At 40.8% G+C, this 18,827-nt stretch overlaps 1 protein-coding gene across 2 annotated transcripts in view; it reads right to left on the bottom strand.

Annotated features, from left to right (window-relative positions):
• PLOD2 (procollagen-lysine,2-oxoglutarate 5-dioxygenase 2) overlaps nt 1-18,578 on the bottom strand; it is a 97,808-nt gene extending 79,230 nt beyond the window's left edge. The window contains exon 1 of one of the 2 annotated variants that reach the window (XM_019716707.3): nt 18,314-18,578. In XM_019716707.3, the coding sequence (XP_019572266.3) occupies nt 18,314-18,422 (109 nt within the window). In that variant the 5' untranslated portion in view covers nt 18,423-18,578. The remainder of the gene's footprint in view (nt 1-18,313) is intronic. The other variant, XM_019716706.3, reaches the window with a different exon arrangement.
• Nucleotides 18,579-18,827: the final 249 nt, after the last annotated feature.

Below are 18,827 nucleotides of genomic sequence, written 5' to 3'. Positions count from 1 at the left end.
GATTTAAATATTGCTTCTTGGACCTATCCTGTAAAAATGGAAACCAAATACATTTTCAAGACCATCCTTACAATATTACTTTGTTAGTACAAATAGCAAACTATATATCCAATAATAGGATAATAGTTATACAAATTATGGTATAATCCCAGGACAGATATTAAAATGTTACTTACAACTCATGACTTGAAGTATTTGAAGCCATTATAAGATACTGAAAATTTCAGTGTTTATGCATAAGGTAGAATACAAATTAACTCTATGTGCTTATCAATAAGTGTATATATCCTGTATTTATAAAGAAAACATGTGAAGTTATATGAATGGAAAAAAATAAAAAAATACTATCACAACATTTTACATTATTTACTAATGATAGTGGAATCACGGGCAAATTTAATTTATTCTTCTTAATGCCCTCATTTTGAGTTATAAGCATACATTTTCATTGTAACAAAAATACAATTTTTTTTTTTTTAAAGGTTTTCGTTTATTTATTTATTTATTTATTTATTTATTTATTTATTTATTTATTTATTGGGGAAGGGGTGCAGGACTTTATTAGGGAACAGTGTTTACTTCCAGGACTTTTTTCCAAGTCAAGTTGTTTTCCTTTCAATCTTAGTTGTGGAGGGCGCCGCTCAGCTTCAAGTTGCTGTCCTTTCAGTCCTAGTTGTGGAGGGCGCAGCTCAGCTCCAGGTCCAGTTGCAGTTGCTAGTAGCAGGTGGCGCAGCCCACCATCCCTTGCGGGAGTCGAACCGGCAACCTTGTGGTTGAGAGGACACGCTCCAACCAACTGAGCCATCCGGGAGCTCAGCGGCAGCTCAGCTCAAGGTGCCGTGTTCAATCTTAGTTGCAGGGGGCGCAGCCCACCATCCCTTGCGGGACTCGAGGAATTGAACTGGCAACCTTGTGGTTGAGAGCCCAATGGCCCATGTGGGAATCGAACCAGCAGCCTTCGGAGTTAGGAGCACAGAGCTCCAACCACCTGAGCCACCGGGCCGCCCAAAATACAATTTTTAAATGAAGTTACACAATCTTCATGAAGTCTGTTATATCCTAGTTCTTAACTGATTCTTACTGGTGCTTCTACATTTTACAAGAGATCTGTAATTTCTTATTAGAGCATTCAGAATGATTTACAGATGAAAAATATTAGAAAGGGCTAAACTGACTGCATACTGGGCATGTGATATTATTTTGGGTACATGTCATCAAAATAAATCCAGATTCAAATGAAACAACATTTGCATGTCTCAACTCCAAATAATTTTGAGGAAGACTAACATTCTAATTTTAATGCAAAATACTCCCCTATAGATGTGCTCACAAGTTTCAGCCACAACCTTATTTACAGTTTCTGCTATGAGCAAAAAAACTACAAAAGTTTAAAAAAAAAAAAAAAAAAATTACACGAAAACCAAACTTTCAAATAAAAAACATTGAAAATAAATCTATAATTATGAATTATAGTTATGATGATCCAAAGTTTTCTTTGTATTTGTGTTTTCATGAATACATAAGAAGTGGAGTCAAATTAAATCCTTCCTTCCTAAATGAGCCAGAATGTTTCCGTATCTCTTGCCCTTCTAAAATTTCAGAATGCTTAAAAGCCCCTGGAGCCAGGTAAGTAGTTACTGAAAATTAATAGGATGTTGTATAAGATGAAACCACTAGAAACTAAGAAAAAGAATAAGTAGCTGAAAGTCAAACAAACATTATAAATTGTAATTAGAGGTAAGCAGTACTACACTGTCCCCACACAAGATCCACTGGCCTAAAAAAAAGGAGGAGGAGAGGGGATAAATTCCTATTACTTAGTTGCTTCTATTTTGTAGTTTTATTGCATTTTCCTCATGACTTTTTTCAGTAGTTGTTCTTCTTGAAACTTGAGAAAGCATTCAGTGATCTTAGAACTTCATACCTAATAGAGCCCATGTTAATAAGCAGATCATGTGTCATGTAATGCCGAGCCCATAATCACCTCCCTACTGTCTTACGTATCCTAAAATTCTAAAATTGTTGGAAGACTTGTCAAGCTTCAAGAACAACTACTGAATAAAGTCATGGGAAAAAATAGATATTAAAGCTATGAATTTCCCCAACTCCTTCTGAGCTAAGCTTCTAGATGAAAATTATGCCTTCTTTCAAATGAATTCCTACAAGATCTGGAAGACATGACTGCCTTCTCCCCACTACTTTTGGCTGTTTCTCTTTGTAGGCATGGTCCAAAAGATGTGGGGTGACTCTACATTAGTGTTCCAGCCTTCTACTTTGTGTAGGGAGGAAGAGAAGAGTGGAGGGAGGGTAGGGGAAGGAAGGAGGAAGGGCCTGAACAGACATTTCTCCAAAGAAGATATACAAAAGGCCAACAGGAACATAAAAAGATGCTCAACATTACTAGTCATTAGGAAAATGCAAATTAAAACCACAATGAGATATCATTCCTCACCTCCTAGAATGTCCATGATGAAAAAGACAAGAGATAGCAAATGCTGGCAAGGATATGGAGAAAATGAAACCCTTGTTTCATCATTGCTAGGAAATCAAATTAAATTAATACAGTCACTATGTGAAACAGTATGGGGCTCCTCAAAAATTAAAACAGAATTACCATATAATCCAGCAATTCCACTTCTGGGAATATATCCAAAGGAAACAAAAATACTAACTCTAAAAGCTCTCTGCACCCCCATTTTCATAGCAGCATTATGTACAATAGCCAAGACATGGAAACTACTCAAGTATCCATGATAGATGAATGCATAAAAAAGTTGCTATATATGATATATACAGATGGTGCCAAAAAAAAATGTATACACATTTTAAGAAAGGAAAACAACTGTATTAAAATTACCCTGATGGTAACCACTTTGAGCATCTCTTGTAATTGCAGAAGTCAAACGTGACTTGTATTCATCTTTTGTTATCAGTATATACTATTACAATTTTAATTCAGTATTTTCCTTTCTTAAAATGTGTATACTATTTTTAAACACCCTCTGTATATGTAACACACACACACACACACACACCACACACAACAGAATATTATTCAGCCATTGGAAAAACAAGGAAATCCTACCATTTGAGATCATGTGGATGGACCTTGAAGGCATTATGCTAAGTGAAATACGTCAGACAGAGAAAAATAAATACTGTATGATCTCACTTATATGTGGAATAAAAAAAAAAAAATCAAAAAGACATTAGACTTGTGGTTACCCGAGCTCGATGGTGAGGGAGGGAGAATTGGAGGAAGATGGTCTAAAGTACAAGCTTCCAGTTATAAGACAAATAAGTACTAGGGATGTAATGTACAACATGACTATCGATTCAGTTTCTTGGATTGAAGAAGCAGGGACTGTAATGAGGGGAAGTATTAAAATAAGCGGGTGTCAAAAAATGCATATACATTTTAAGACACCCTCTGTCGATCATCTTTAAAGAGAGTTTCCAGTTCTAAAAAAATCACTTTTGGAGAATACCGTGATAAGGAATCATCAAAAACAGCTTAATGAATGGGCAAGATGGAGGCCTTAAAAATGATAAGACTTTGACAGTGGGGGGGAACTGAAAAAATAGATATGACTTTAAAAAGGTAAAAGCACAGTTATCTTGGCTGGACAGTGAGGAGTCCAGTATGCATACAGACTGAAAATTGGGAAATAATGATAAATACATTTGGAAATAGGGAAGGCAACAGAAGCTTCTGAACGGGGCAGTGAAATTTGAAATGTGTCGTCAGACTAGAGCAAAGTTTCTCAACTTCAGCTCTACTGACATTCGGGGCCAGATAATTCTTTCTTGTGAGGGGCATGCTGTGCATTGTAGGATGTTTTAGCAGCATCGTGGCTTCCACCAACGGGATGCTAATAGTACCCACCACTCATGACAATCAAAAATGTCTCTACACATATCCTGTAATAGGGCAAAATCACCCACGGGTAGGAGCCGCTGGACTCGAGACAAGATTAGTATGAGAAAAATGAGGCAAGGGTAATTATTTAAGAAGCAATTACAGTTGACCCTTGAACAACGTGGGGGTAGGAGTGCCGACCACCACCCAATCGAAAATCTACATATAACTTTTGACTCCCCTACATTCCTCAGTACCCGCAGGGGACTAGTTCCTGGATTCCCAAGGATACCAAAATCCGTGGATGCTCAAGACTTTATATAAAACGGTGTAGAATAATGCATACAGTCACTCTCCACACCCATGAATTCCCAACTGCAGATGGAAGATACTATTTTCGACCTGCGGCTGGTTGAATTCACAGATACGAAATTGGGGGCCATGAAAGGCCAATTTATTTGCTAGAATTCATTGACAGCCTACACTTCTCTCCCCATTATCAATAAAAACAAGATTTAATTCCATATATTCTTGGTTTCATTTTAGAATAATGCTAATTAGATGTATACTGTTTAAAATAATAACAATACTTAACAGCACTTATTAAGCAATTTCTATTTGCAGACCCTGTGCTAAGCCTTTTACTGGAATTATTACAGTTAACTCCCAGATCAACTCTAGGAGTCAGTTACCATTATAAAAAAAAAAAACTATGATTCAAAGAGGTTAAGTAACTTTCTCCAAGGACAATCAGCAAATAAGTGTCAGAGATGAGATTTAAATTCAGGCTGTCTGATCCTCATGATCCCCTAACCATTACCCTACACTGTCTCCCATGAGGCATTTTTCATAATTAACATGCAAGCAGTTTACGAGCATCTGGACTTAAAATAAGTCATGTATTCCAGTAAGCCAGCCAAGCTCATACATACCTTTACTTCATAGTTAGAGGTATCTAGCTCCCTTTCTTTACAAAGAACACTCTCAGAACACATCTAAAAAGCAACTACTTTCTTCTGTACTGTCTCTGCAGTTGCCCAAAGGTCTGAAAAGCAAAGCAGCATCTTCCTCAAATTCTTAGTAATATATTCAGGAATAAAGTAGGACCAACACAGCTTTCCAGATAATTCAAAGCACAATAGACTTGTACTTCAACTTAGAAATGCCAAGAGATGTAAAACGCCCTCTTCCGTGATGGAACACATCCATGGTTGGCATCACAGACTCAGAGTGTCTGTATTTAGGAACCTCTGCTGATTACCAAGGCAACCAGCTAATCCCCGCAACCAGATGAAAACAAATCCATTACCGCCCACTACCTCAGTGTGCCTGTCCGCCAGAGGCAACGCACACTGGACTGCAGGCTGGGGTCATGGTATGGCAACGATGACGGGGATATACAGCTTCTTACGGTTAATATGAAATGCTGTACCATTAATTCGCATAATCCAGTCAAATGAATGCCTAACATGAAGCTATTCAAACCATATTTCTGCTTAGGGCACGTCCAATTTTACACAAGCAAAAAAATGCTTTGCCAGTATCTGGGGCAGTGGCTTCTAGTTCAGATTGGTTTGAATCATCTGAACCCATTCAAATCACACATTTTATAATTTTCTAACATGCTTTCAAGCAATTCCACCTCCCCTTCTCCACTTGTCTTCTACTCCATCATCTCTTCATACTGAATAAAACTCATTTTCAAAAGGATTTTCTACAACTCAAATACTGTTTGTAAGTAATTCAAGTGTGGACTTTTTTGACACTTATTAAGAAAAATTCATACCTTCCATCTACAAGAATTTAAATGCAGTTGTAGAAAAGGAGATATAACTATCTATTGTAATCATTTCTTAAGTTTACATGTATGGTTTGAAGTAGGCTTCTTAGTATATCTTTACCTCAACCTGGAACATCTTACCTATCTACTCAGCCATAAACTGTAACCCTGTGGTACTGCTGGTGTAATGGCGCCATTCAATGAGTTGCTATGGAGAAGAATGACCTGGCTGTTTAGGATTTTATACCCTGTGAGGAAAAAAAATCTATGCTCACATTTGAGGGACATAAAAATATCAACTACTGTATATTAAATAATAATACGAAAGTTAATCATTTCAATAAACCAGGTTTTTCTTTAACCTTACTTACTCTATAGGAGACACATATGCTATGTTTACTTGCTTATTCAGTAAATCAATTATTCTCCAAAAACAACACCCAGGCTGAATGGTTCTGTGATTTCTGGTAATCTTTCACTTGAAAAAGTAACCACTGAATACACTTTGAAAATTAAGTCACCCTCTTTCCCCTTCCAATTGTTTTATGTGAACCATTTCCTTCAATTTACATAAAATCCCTCTGCCAACAATATGAAAAAAATGCCAAGAAAAGCAAAAAAGTATTGGGTACCACCATCTCCTCCAAGAACTGGTTCTAAGGCTGTATTCCTCACTAGAAGAGATCCAAGGTTGTGGGATAAACACTGTGCTTGTCTCATCCCAGGAACACATCAAAATTACAACTAAATTATAGCACAATCAACCTGGAGAACCATCCGAAGTCTAGCTGAACAGAAGTTATAACTAAGGATATAAAGAAGAAGCAACGTCGAGACTGGTAAGAGGGCTGAGATGCGAAACAGGCTGGCAACAAACCTCTGTGTGGCAGATGAAAATTGAGAGGGATATCTCAGCCACAGACGTTCCCCACAGAGAATCCAGGGACCCCAGTCCCCCACACCAGGCTCCACAGCCCAGAGTACTATTGCCGGGAAGGGAAGCCCCCACATTGGGCTGTGAAAAACAGTTGAGATTCCAACCATTCAGGTGGGATGGAAGGCTTCAGAGAAAACAGATGTCCTCTTAAAGGGCCTTCACAGACTCACTCACAGGCACTCACCCTGGGCTGAGGCAAAGGACAGTGACAGGTGGGGGGGGCGAGGGGCTGGCGTTGGACATATATGGGAGAAGGGTCAGACTGAGTGTGTGGCTTCAAGAGAGGGCTGGAAGATAGTTGCCATTTTCCCTATGTGGGGTCTTTTTCCAATGCAGCTAGAAGACAGGAACGATCTTTCCTGTGTTGAGCCCTCCCCCATGCCCATGGCTAAATCTGAATCTGAATTGGTCTGGTGAGCAATGCTGCTCCACCCTGGTAGCTCACTGACCTCTGCCACACCCAACTCCATACCACACAAGATTTTATCTGCAGCTGAACCTTATAGGAGCTGGCAGCAGGCCTTCATGTGTCCTGATTTTTTGCAGAGCTACCTCAGACCGGGTACAGGTGGCAGACATCCTCGGCTTACAGCGTGGCCTCTCCCACACGCCTCCAGGTTCAGCACAGACAGTGACCAACCATGGATCACTTTGTAGCTCCTACTAGGTAGTTCTAGGCCAGTCACAGACAGTGGCTGACCTGGACCTGTACCAGAGCCCCTCTCAAGAGGCCCCAGAACCACCATACTTAGAGGTTGGCTTCAGACCACAGCAGAGCACCACCCAAGTAGCCCCACAAGTGGCACACCCAAAGGGTGGTCTCAACAGGCACCAGAGCCTACTGGGGAGAATCCTGCTCTGTGGGGTAAGCCTTCATACAGCAGCGCATAAGCTGTAGACGTGGCCAAACCCCACAGCCAGTCAGCCTGAGAGTCAGTCCCACCCACTGACATTCCAATAGCAATCGAGGCTCAAATATAACAGGAGGGAACACACAACACACACAAAGGACACTCCCGGAGCAGCCAGAGCAGGTGACCAGGGAGACTGTGCCACTGGGCCCCACAGGGCACCTACTACATAAGGCCACCAGGCCAAGATGGGGAGACATATCCATCTACCTAATACATAGAAACAAACACAGAGAGGCAGCCAAAATGCGGAAACAAGAAATACATCCCAAATGAAATAGCAGGAGAAAACTCCAGAAAAAGAACTAAGCGAAATGGAGGCAAGTAACCTACCAGAGAGTTCAAAACACTGGTTATAAGTACGCGCAAGGAACTTAGTAAGAACTTCAAGAAAGAGATAGCAAGCATAAAAAAGGACTGAGAAAGCATGAAAAAGAACCAGTCTGAAGTGAAAAATACAATAACTGAAATGAAGAATGTACTAGAAGGAATCACCGGCAGAGTAGATGAAGCAGAGGATTGAATCAACAATTTGGAAGATAAGATAGCAGAAAATACCCAATAGGAACAGCAAAATGAAAAAAGAATTTAAAAAAAAAAAATGAAGCTACTTTAAGAGACCTCTGGGGCAACATCAAGTGTACCAACTTTCGCATCATAGGGGTACCTCCTCTAAGAGAAGAGACAAAGCAAAGCATTGAGAACCTTTTGAAGAAATAATGACTGAAAACTTTCCTAACCTGGTGAAGGGAATACACATACAAGCCCAGTAAGTGCAGAATACCAAACAAGATGAACTCAAAGAGGCCCACCAAGACACATTATAATTAGAATGGCAAAGGTTAAAGGGGTAGAGAAAATTCTAAAAGCAGCAAGAGAAAGGCAACTAGTAACTTGTAAGGGAGACCCATAAGACTGTCAGCTGATTTATCAACAGAAACTTTGCAGGCCAGAAGGGATTGGCATGAAATATGCAACATGATGAAAAAGACGGACCTACAACCAAGGGTACTCTACCCAGCAAGGCTATTATTTAAATCCAAGAACAGATAAAGAGCTTCCCAGACAAGGAAAAGCTCAAGGAGTTCATCACCACCAAACCAGTATTACAAGGAATGTTAGAGACTTCTGTTCCATTCTTAAAGATTAGCAGTAATCTCCATGGCTAGAAACACATATGCTTATACATACACATACACATGTGCACACTAATACTGATTTTTCTCCCATAAACTGATTTTCTTTTCATTTACCACGTTCATAGTTTACTAAATGCAATCATATGTTAAAGATATTGAATGCATCTAAAGAATAGATCTCTGGTTTTATAACTGCTTCAGGAACAATTTGGAGGAGGGCCTCTAATTTTTAAATAGCACATTTCATATAAAAAAATATTTTTAACTCCTAAGGAGTTAACCAGCATCATTTTTATTAACCAATATGACTTAAACAGTCAGGACTGAAACAGAAAAATATAAAGTTATTTTTTGAAACAGCTGACAATATTTAAATATACTAAAGAGTATATGATTCCTCTCAGAAGGCAGAAAACAGCTTCATATAAACACCAGACTGTTTTCTCCTGTCATATGAAAGCACTTGGAATATTTTTAAATGCAAATTTAATTCTAGTTATCTTTGGCCTTACTTTCTTACGTCTAAATCAAAAGTTAATTAGGGAAAATAATATAGAGGCCCGTCCAAGTCCAGCTCCTGAGAGAACAACTAGAATATACAAAATATAAAACAACCTTGTAACTGTTTCCTTTGGCCTAACAAATGTATTGATAGTAAGTTTACTCGAGGTCTCTTTTCTGATTCCTGCAGCATTTTGTCTCTACTACACATCCTGACACTCTGAATTCAAGACACCTCAAATAACAGAGTTATAAGAGCATCAACTACAAAGAAAGTCGGGAGAGGCAGGGCAACTGGCTCAAGGCGGGTGAATGGAAGGTTAGAAGTCAGATCTAGGTTTCCCGATGCCCATATGTCTATGCTCTTCCCTTTAGGCTGCTTCACCTTAAGTGCTCCTTGGATTTGCAAGGTTTTACAGATGTATTATTTTCCCTGTAAGAATCTTAGAACTTCAGTGTGGAGCAGGCACTGAGCCTGACGTGCTTTTTGTTTGTCTTGTTTTGTTTTTCTATTTTTCCTCCTCATAAGGCAACCCAGAACAAAGACTAGTCATTCAGTAAACAGTCACTAAATTAAACTTGAAATATTGTTGCACTTAAGTTAAATTTGAAATATTGTGTATTACACAATAGGAATAATTAGTTATGTCTAGAGAAAATGTATTTTCTGGGAGAATTTTTAAAGTTTAGGTAATTAAAGAAATGTAGGTTTATTAAAGTATGTAGATTCATAAAAGAAAATATAAATTATTACTGAAAACCAAGAATTAAAACAATACTAAAAAGACTTACAGGCAAAAATGAAGAAAAGCTTCCTTCTAACACCAGATGTGGGGTATTTTTCCCACACCAACTGATTCTCCCACACCAGTTAGATGTCCTATAATTCAATCCAATTCAACCAGAATTAGCATGGACCCCACAGATTAAGTTCTCATCCCACAAAACTGCCACCACTTCAGATACCAATCACAAAGAGTAGGTCCCCAGGTTGCCAAAAACTTCTGAATGACTTGGTTACAAATCAGATGTTCCCAAGACCCCCTGTCAGGTTCAGTAATTGGCTGGAGAGGCTCACTGAACCCAGGAAAACTGTTTACTCACTATTGCAAATATATTACAAAGAACATTTTAAAAGGTACAAATGCCCAGCTAGATGAAGAGATACACAGGCTGAGGTCTGGAAGGATCCTGAATGCAGGCGCTTCTGTCCCTGTGGAGTTGGGTACGTCACCCTCCTGGCATATAAATGTATTCACCAACCCAGAAGCTCTACAAACCCCATACTCAAGGATTTTTACAGAGGCTTCGTCATGTAGGCATGAATGATTATTAACTTGTTTCCTAATCTCGCTCCCTCTTTGGAAGATGAGGGGTAGGGCCAGAAACTGCAAGCGTCTAATCTTGGCGTGGTCTTTCTAGTAACTCACCCCCATCCAAGAGTCTACCAAGAGTTGTCTCATTAGAACAAAAGATGCTCCCATCACCTAAGAAATTACAAAATTACAAAGGTTTTAGGAGCTCTGTGTCAGGAACCAATGTCAAAGACCAAATATTAGCAGGAACCAGAGGCAGAGACCAATATATACGTATATACTGCGGGTGCCAAAAAATGTATACAAGTGGACACTTTGGGCAACGTTGCTCAAGCAGTAGTTCACCATAATCAGAAGTATCTGGACGCTGATGGTAACCACTTTGAGCACCTCTTGTAATTGCAGAAGTCAAATGTGACTTGTATTCATCTTTCGTTATTGGTATATATTAAGTATTACAATTTTAAAGTTTCCTTTCGTAAATGTATATACATTTTTTGGTTCCCTCTGTATATATATAAACACACACACACACACACACACACACACACACACACGCTTTTATTTATTTTTGTTATTTCAAACCTATTGATACTTAGCTACCAATGGACTGCATGGACTCCAACCCTAAAGAAAGAGCTGTCTGTGTAAAATAAAGTGTTGAGAAATGAGCGGTAGGATGGAAGAGTGGAGAAAGAAAATCTGACCAACGACACAGAAACCCATGGACCTCCAAGGATGCCAGGTACATGGGTCTCTCACTAAGTCAGAGTAGAATAAGGATGCTGAGTTTCTTTCTACCCTGTAAATCTGTTCATTCTTTGCTTTGGTAGTTTTCCAGTTTGGGGTTTTTTGTTTTGCCCGTGGTTACCTAGTAAAGTCAGTGTTAAAAAATTCCAACCCTGTTTAAACTAAGAAAAGGAGAATTGTCCTTCCCTAGACGTGGCAGACAGGCATTTCAGAGGGTCTGGAGGAGCAGGGCACTCTGGTCAGCTGTGGTGCCAGCTGGGGGCCAGGAGAGAACCAGCAAGGCTGGAGCAGCAGAGGGAGACCTCTGAAGAAAGTGGCCTCAGAGCCGCTGTGGGCACGACTGGAAAATCCCATCAAACAGCCAGTTTGCCCTCGGCTTCCCAGCCCTGGAAGACTTCCCCGGGTTACTGAATTAGGGAAGTCATTTTAGACTGCCTGCAAACTGTTAGCCAGCTTCTTCGTTTTAAGAAATGATTTAAATTCCCTATTTGCTGATTTTGATTGTTTGTTTGTTTGCTTGTTTTTGTTTTTGAGATGCTAAAATAGCTGCTGGTGTTCTGCATACTGCTAAAACCAAGAAGAAAATGGTTAACTGTTTAAAGAACCAGTTAAGAGAATGCCTTTAAAATATCTAAAAGTAACTGGCTCCCTCTACTTTTCAGCCCTGTGTGCTGTACCTACAAGTAATGAGCACCCTAAGGTCCCATAAAAGTTGTGGCTTCCAACCAGCAAAACAGGCTAGTCAATGACAGCCTCACAGATGGGGCCCTGGCTGTGCTGGGGCTCTCCTGTCACTGGAATTAAGAAGTACAGCTCCTGGGACTTTTCCTGAACTGTGTCCCAGAATCAGAAACCATGACCGCCAGGATTCCACATGCGTCTTCCACTTGCCGCTGTGCCTGCAGGGGGTGAGGCTGTGTGGCATGATGCATATTCAATATCTGCTTAGTACTCTGTGTGTGGGACTGACCGGTGGTGGTGGTGAGAACAATAAAACTTGCCTGTGCTTCAAAGTTCCTTCGTGCCTTAAGAATCTTTACCGTATGGTTGGTGTCCACCACACAAAGGAGAACCACACCATTTAAACCAGAGGAAAATCCTCTCTTTCTCTTCGGAAGAAACTTTAAAACATATCAGAAGTAACAAGAAAATAAATAGGAAAATTCCTTTTAAAATTTTGAGACGGTAACCCTAAAAAAATGAGCAGATGAGCAATTAATGTAATAAACATCAGGATGTCTTATGCACCCAAAACAATAAAAGCAATATTACAATCAATAGAACAAATGAAATTTAATTTTAAGTCTGGCCCACTTTAGAAACTCAACCATATTTGTTACACTTTTCCCAACCATTGAGCCCCAGTCCTCCAACTCTCATTTGTTTAAAAGTTTTATGTAGTATATTTATAGTAATAAGTATATTCTTTGAATTACAGTGAAATTAAAATGTTTTTTACTTTCTACTGAAAATTTTGATTATAAATACAGTAGTTCTTCAGAAATATGAACCCTCAGCTCAAAGGGAGAAGATGTTCAGATGTAGCAGATTCTGTTGCTCTCAGCTTAGCCTAATTTACAGCAATGGCTGAAGAAGAATAAAAACACTCATTGATAAATGTGCTAATCATTTCCTCCCAGAAACTAAACCACAAATTTATAGCCAAACTTCTAGACCAAATTTCTAGGACACACACAAGCTCTGAGGAAGAAATATGCATCTCCTTTCCAACCAGGCATCAGAGTGTTTTATTCATTTTGGATCAGGAGTACACAGCCTAGTTAGCACCAAGCACCGTATTTAAAAAGATGTAACAGACAAGCTCTGTGTTTGAATTCAAAAGCCTAAAATGAAAAACAGGCCCTTCCAAAGGTTTGAACCTCCAGTTATCAGATAATAAGTCCTCTGGATGACGACAACTAATACTGCTGTATGATACACAGGAAAGTTGGTAAGGGGTTAATGCTAAGAGTTTTCATCACAAGATTTTATTTTCCTTTTTTCTTTCTTTTCTTTTTGTTGTGTCTATATGAGGACGTGGATGTTAGCTGAATCTAATGTGGTCATCATTTCATAATGTATGTAAATTAAACTATCCAGCTGTATGCCTTAGGCTGTGAATGAATGAATGAATGAATGAATGAATGAATGAATGAATGAATGACAGCCCTCTCAAACGCCCAGAGCCAGCTGCCACTATCCAGAAACCAGCTCTTTCCAGTGGAGCAGCAGATCCGCATGAGCCCAGCTTACGTGGGAATGTCATCTCCTCCGGCATGAGTTGGCAAAGTTTTTCTGTACAGGGCCAGACAGTAAAAAATTTAGACTCTGAAGGTCATACAATCTCTGTGGCAACTGCTCAATCTGCCTTGTAGCGCCAAAGCAACCACAGACAATATGTAAATGGATAAATGTGGTTGAGCCAATAAAATTTTATGGGCCCCGAAAACTGAATTTCATATAATTTTCACATGTCACAATGTATTATTTTTCTTTAGCTACTTTTCAACCATTTAAAATGTAAAAACCATCATTAACTCACCAACCATAGAAAAACAGGCAGCTGTATTTGTCCCGTGAGACTGGGCCCGTGAACTAGTTTTATCACCCTCACTGACAGCCCAGTTTTTCTTCGGTGTGTACCTACACTTTTCCTCTCTGTCTACGTCAACCTACAAAGTATGTGCTTCCTCTCTTGCCTCTTTATGTCTCTCATTTCTTTCCCAGTCTCCATTTCTTTCCCATAGGTCCCCAAATCCAACAGGATAATGAAGAGGTCAAGGAAGTCATGAGCACGGCCTGAGGAACGGGCACGCGCCCCTCTCCTGCTGCTCTCCAGCTGTGATCTGCTGCAAGTTACACAACCATTCCAAATCTCCATTTCACTATCTGAAAAGCGGATCATGGTATCCCACCACCTGCACACACTTCTGAAGGTGATTCCGCAATGAGCAAGGTCAGTAGACTAAAATATACACCGTGTGGAGAAGAGCTGCTAAGCACAGTTCAGACACAAGGCCTGCCTGATCTGCTAGGTCATGGCAGTGCATGACCTCACGTGCGGGGAGAGCAAGGAAGCTCAGTAAATTTAATTAAGATCCTGGGAAAGGAGCAGCTAGCAATCTCATTGACTGCATGCACTTTTCATAATTTCCTGAGTGGGCCAAAATCAAACACAAACTGAGAATCTTGTCTGTGTGTTAAAAAAACAGGGAGGTACTGTGACGAGCACAAGGATGAATAAGACTCAATTCTTAGTTCAAAAAATGTATAATTTATGAAACATAAACATCTATCATACAAAGCCAGTATGATTTGAGTAAACCAACTGCATTAAGAAGTTGGAAAGAGAGCCAAGAAAAAAAGACAGTAAGAAACTCCTAGGAGGCAGAATTAAACAATGAAGAGACTTTCAAGAACAGGCAGACAGAAATTTGAGAGTACAGTCATCCCTCGGTGTCCATGGGGGACTGGTTCCAGGACTCCCCAGATCCCCCAATCCGTGGGTGCTCACATCCCTTATATAAAATGGTATGGGACAATAGATGCAGTCGGCCCTCTGCAGCTATAGATTCCCACCTGTGTATCACAAGTACTGTTTCTGATCCACAGTCGGTTAATTCTGTGATGTGGAATCTACAGATACAGAGGGCCGACTACATTGCACATGTACATATCTAGGAGTGCAGGATATGTGACTTCTCAGTGCCACTAGACTCTACTAAACTGCTCTCCAGTAATGCTGTTCTTTCATCAGCAGTTTGAGAGTTCTCATCCTTACAACGTTTAGCATGATCAGAGTTTATTTTAAAATGCTTTAGCCAGTGTGATGAGTAGAAAAGGGTACCTTAATTTTTATTTCCTAGCCTCACATTGTCTAAAGTTGTTTCATATGTCTGTTTTTGCACTATGAACTATAAGGCACAGTTTGTTTAAGGTTAATGAGTCGTGTGTGGCTGGAGCCCAGGACACAGAAAGTACACAGAGGACAGCCTCTCTCTCTTTCTTCTAGAGGTTTCTCCAGGAACTTACTTTTTCCCTCTTCACTCCGTAAATTGCCAGTTTGCATCAGCAGATAGGGACAAACCTCTCCATTCCTTCTTGAATGCGTCAGAGTAAATTAAAGAGTTTATAAATGAACATGGTTGAAAAATACTGGTCTTGACAGAAACATCTGAAACCATTTCCTCCATTTTTGCCCAAAACTTGGTTCTGCCCAATTTAGATCATGAAGTAGTCTGGGTGCCTTAGAAAACACACAACAATTCTAATCCAGGTCTAGAGACCTGGTTGCAAATGCTTGGCAGGAATACATCCACTCCGCTCCTTGTCTCATCTAGAAAAGTGTAAGAAAGATAAATCAGGGTGCGAACCTGATTTTTTGACACTCATTAGGAGGTTTTGCCTCAAAAGCTCTCATGGTGATATAATTTTAAGGAAAATTCCTATAAATGATTTTAGGAGAAAATGATTGTTTTTAACCAGAATCTTATTTAGATGTTTTCCAATGATAAGAACAAAATGGCAACCAAAAAGGAATGAAAACAGCACACAACAGAACACTCAGTCACAAAAAGCAATGTTCTCAACTCTGGTCAACGCACGGCATCAAAGCCAGGAAAACCTGTGTTCCAAAAATTGATTAATGCGATTCAATTAGCACATTTCCTACTACAGTGGAAAAAAGCAATATCACTAAATATTTGCTCTCAAAAAAAAAGTTTCTATTATCATTCTAGTAACACTGTGATGCTACATTGCCTCAAATACACATAGATTTGTCTCTAATCCAGTGGTTTTTCAGCCCCTCAGGAGACATTTGGCCAACTTTCATTTTGAGACATTTTTCATTCTCATACCTGAAGGAGAGTCTGCTCCTGGCATCTAGTGGACAGAGTCCAGGGTGCTGCTAAACATCGTACAATGCACAGGACAGCCCCCCACAATAAATGATTATCTGGCTCAAAATGTCAATAGGACCAAGAAACTCCGGTCTAATCTATCTCTTGATGGCTAGCTGGGACATATAGGAGTTAGAGATGACAAGCACTCTTCTTACAGACCTCCTATTAAGCACGACAACTTAGAGTTCTAAAGTTTGCTTGATATTTACAAAGATAAATAAAAGCTTTCAATTCATTAATTTTCAGTTGTAATATTTTAGGGAGAAAACGGAACATAGTCCATGATTCTAGCCATGTTATCAAGCAGTGTATCATCTATATTACTTACCACAGCTACCTACACAAAAGTTCACAAACTCGCTACTGGCTCTACCTCTTACAAATGAATATTTTCCTACATTTAGGAGATAAGTGAATTTATCATGCCTACCCACCAAAAGCAACCAGTCCTCAGATTTCAGCCGTGGGTTTTATGGGGTCATTTTCCAAGGAAAACATTCATATCTGAAATTCCCTTTCTCTGAATGTTATAATCCATTAAAATTGTAATGTCCAACTCCATGAAATTTAAAAGCCAGAGTGGGAAAGGAAGATGATTTTGACTGTAAACTTAAAGGCAACAGCAAAGAAATGCCTTCTATAAAAAATAAGGGGAGTTGGTAATGAAGTGAAATAAAGTGTACAAAGGCTAAAGAAGTCCCTCTAAAAATAGGAAAGGCCTTAGTGGTTATTTTATTTTTCAGTACGTTTCCTTGGGTGTTTCACAATGAAAGTCATTTTTCTGGGAAATATCTTTTAAGTGTCTCCATTTCCAAGTTTGCTGAAGGCGTTTACTTGTCTATTTTCTAGGTGTTACACTAAAATAAAATTTCAAAGTTACGAAAAAATTCAGTGCAATTTAAAGGAACCACACAGTGTTCAGAAATCCATTTTAAAACCATTACATATCTGAGAGAAAGAAAAGCATCATGTAACTAACAGAAATCCATCTGCACACCGAAGTTTCTCAAGCTAACAAAGCATGTACTGTTTGGCAGTAATGTAGAAAGATGGGCAGTTTAGCCTGTTGAAGTTTTCTGAAACACTGAGGGTGAAGACAAAACTATTGCTATATGGATTAGCTGAGCGCTGCACCAAATGTCAACTTCTGAAACTAAATCTGAAATAGAAATTTCTGTCTTTGTTAACCAAAATTCGAGTAGAAAAGTGTCCTATGTACAAAAAAAGGGGGGAAGGAAGTGCCAAAATGGTCCTAATTTAAAAAAAAAAAAAAAAAAGGATAGCAGGACACGTAAATGAAAGATCTAATTTCAATCTAATTTCATAGAATTGAGCACAGAGTTAAAGCACCAAAGTGGAAAACTCCAAGGAAACTTCATGGGCGACAAACAGCAGCAAAGTATGTTTAGACAAACATGTGGTGAGACTCTTTAATGTGGCTAAATGTAAAAAGTTTTGTTTTACATGAACTTGACTAGACTATTCGCTGCAGTTCCAGCTTCTGAAAACAAGAACCGGCCCCGGGCTTAGGGAAAGGGTGACTAAGGGGAGAAGCTGGGTGTCCACAGTTTCCCCCTCCAAATAAATCCCCAAGGAGGAAAGCTGCTGCCCGGAGGTGTGGAGTAGCCAGGCAGCCTTACTGAAAACAACCAAAGTTTTCAGCGTTGTTTTTGGCAAAAAGTAGGTGTTACCGGCTGCTTCCTGGGGCGCTGTAAGGAATGTGTCACCATCAATCAGAACGTACACTGAGCCCCGTGTTTAGGTCACAGAGGGAGTACTGCCTGGTCCAACACCGACAAATCATGCCAACTCCAGGAAAGAAGGAGAAACTATAGTTAGTTGCAGGAAAAGTGTTGGTGCCCAGTGACCTGAAAGACCAAAAGGAAATCCCAACTTGTGCTGCAGAAAAATTCCTGCTCTCTCAGGTTACTGAGAGCTCCCAGAGCCCGTGAGGGCGGGTGCTCCCACACTTCCCCTGGGACCAGCACCGCCGGAGCGCAGCTCTGGAGAAGACCGCGGCGGTCCTGGGGAGGAGGGGCCCCCACTCACCTCGATGGGCCTGGGAGCGTCAAGTCTCCACTCACCTCTGCGGTCCCGGGGAGAGACGGGCCCCCCACTTACTCACCTTGCAAACCCCGCGAGAAGGGCTGAAAGATGAATGAACTCTCCACCGGGACAAGCCCCACGGGACAGAGGAGGAGCGCGGGAGTGCTCACCTGTGGGGATGCTGGAGGGCTTCTCGGAGTCTGCACCGAGGCACGGATTCCAGGGCTGCAAGACCAGGGCCAGCAGCAGGAGCTGCGGCTTCACCGCGCACCACCCCATCTTCGGCCCCTCCAGGGCCGGAGAGGACTCGGGCACCCCAACCGCCCTGCAGCGGCGAACTTCTCGCGAGAGCGTGGGACGGCGGGTCCGCCCCGGGCCGACGATTGCGGGCGGGAGCGAGCGGGCCAAGTGCGCACAGCGGACCTGCGGCGGGAGTCAGGCGCCGCGAGCGATTTATAAACTCCCCGAGGGGGAGGCGACGGGGCGGGCCGCGCCCCGGCTATTGGCCGCCTGCTGACCCGCCGCGCCGCTGCGTGCGCCCGTGCGGTCGCCTCCGCTCGGCTTCTGCTCCACGTCTGGGATTGTTTGTTTAACTCCGACCCATTTAAGGAGCTGTCTGCGGCTACGTGTAGAGGCTCACGCAGCGCTTCTGGCTGGAACAGGGAACCGTGTACTTAAGTTTGG

Source organism: Rhinolophus sinicus, chromosome 17 (genome assembly GCF_057876585.1).
Source record: "Rhinolophus sinicus isolate RSI-liver-muscle chromosome 17, RSI-T2T, whole genome shotgun sequence".
Classification (NCBI taxonomy): domain Eukaryota; kingdom Metazoa; phylum Chordata; class Mammalia; order Chiroptera; family Rhinolophidae; genus Rhinolophus; species Rhinolophus sinicus.
The sequence above is the reverse complement of the archived record's forward strand: the minus strand, read 5'-3'. Positions and strand labels throughout refer to the sequence as shown.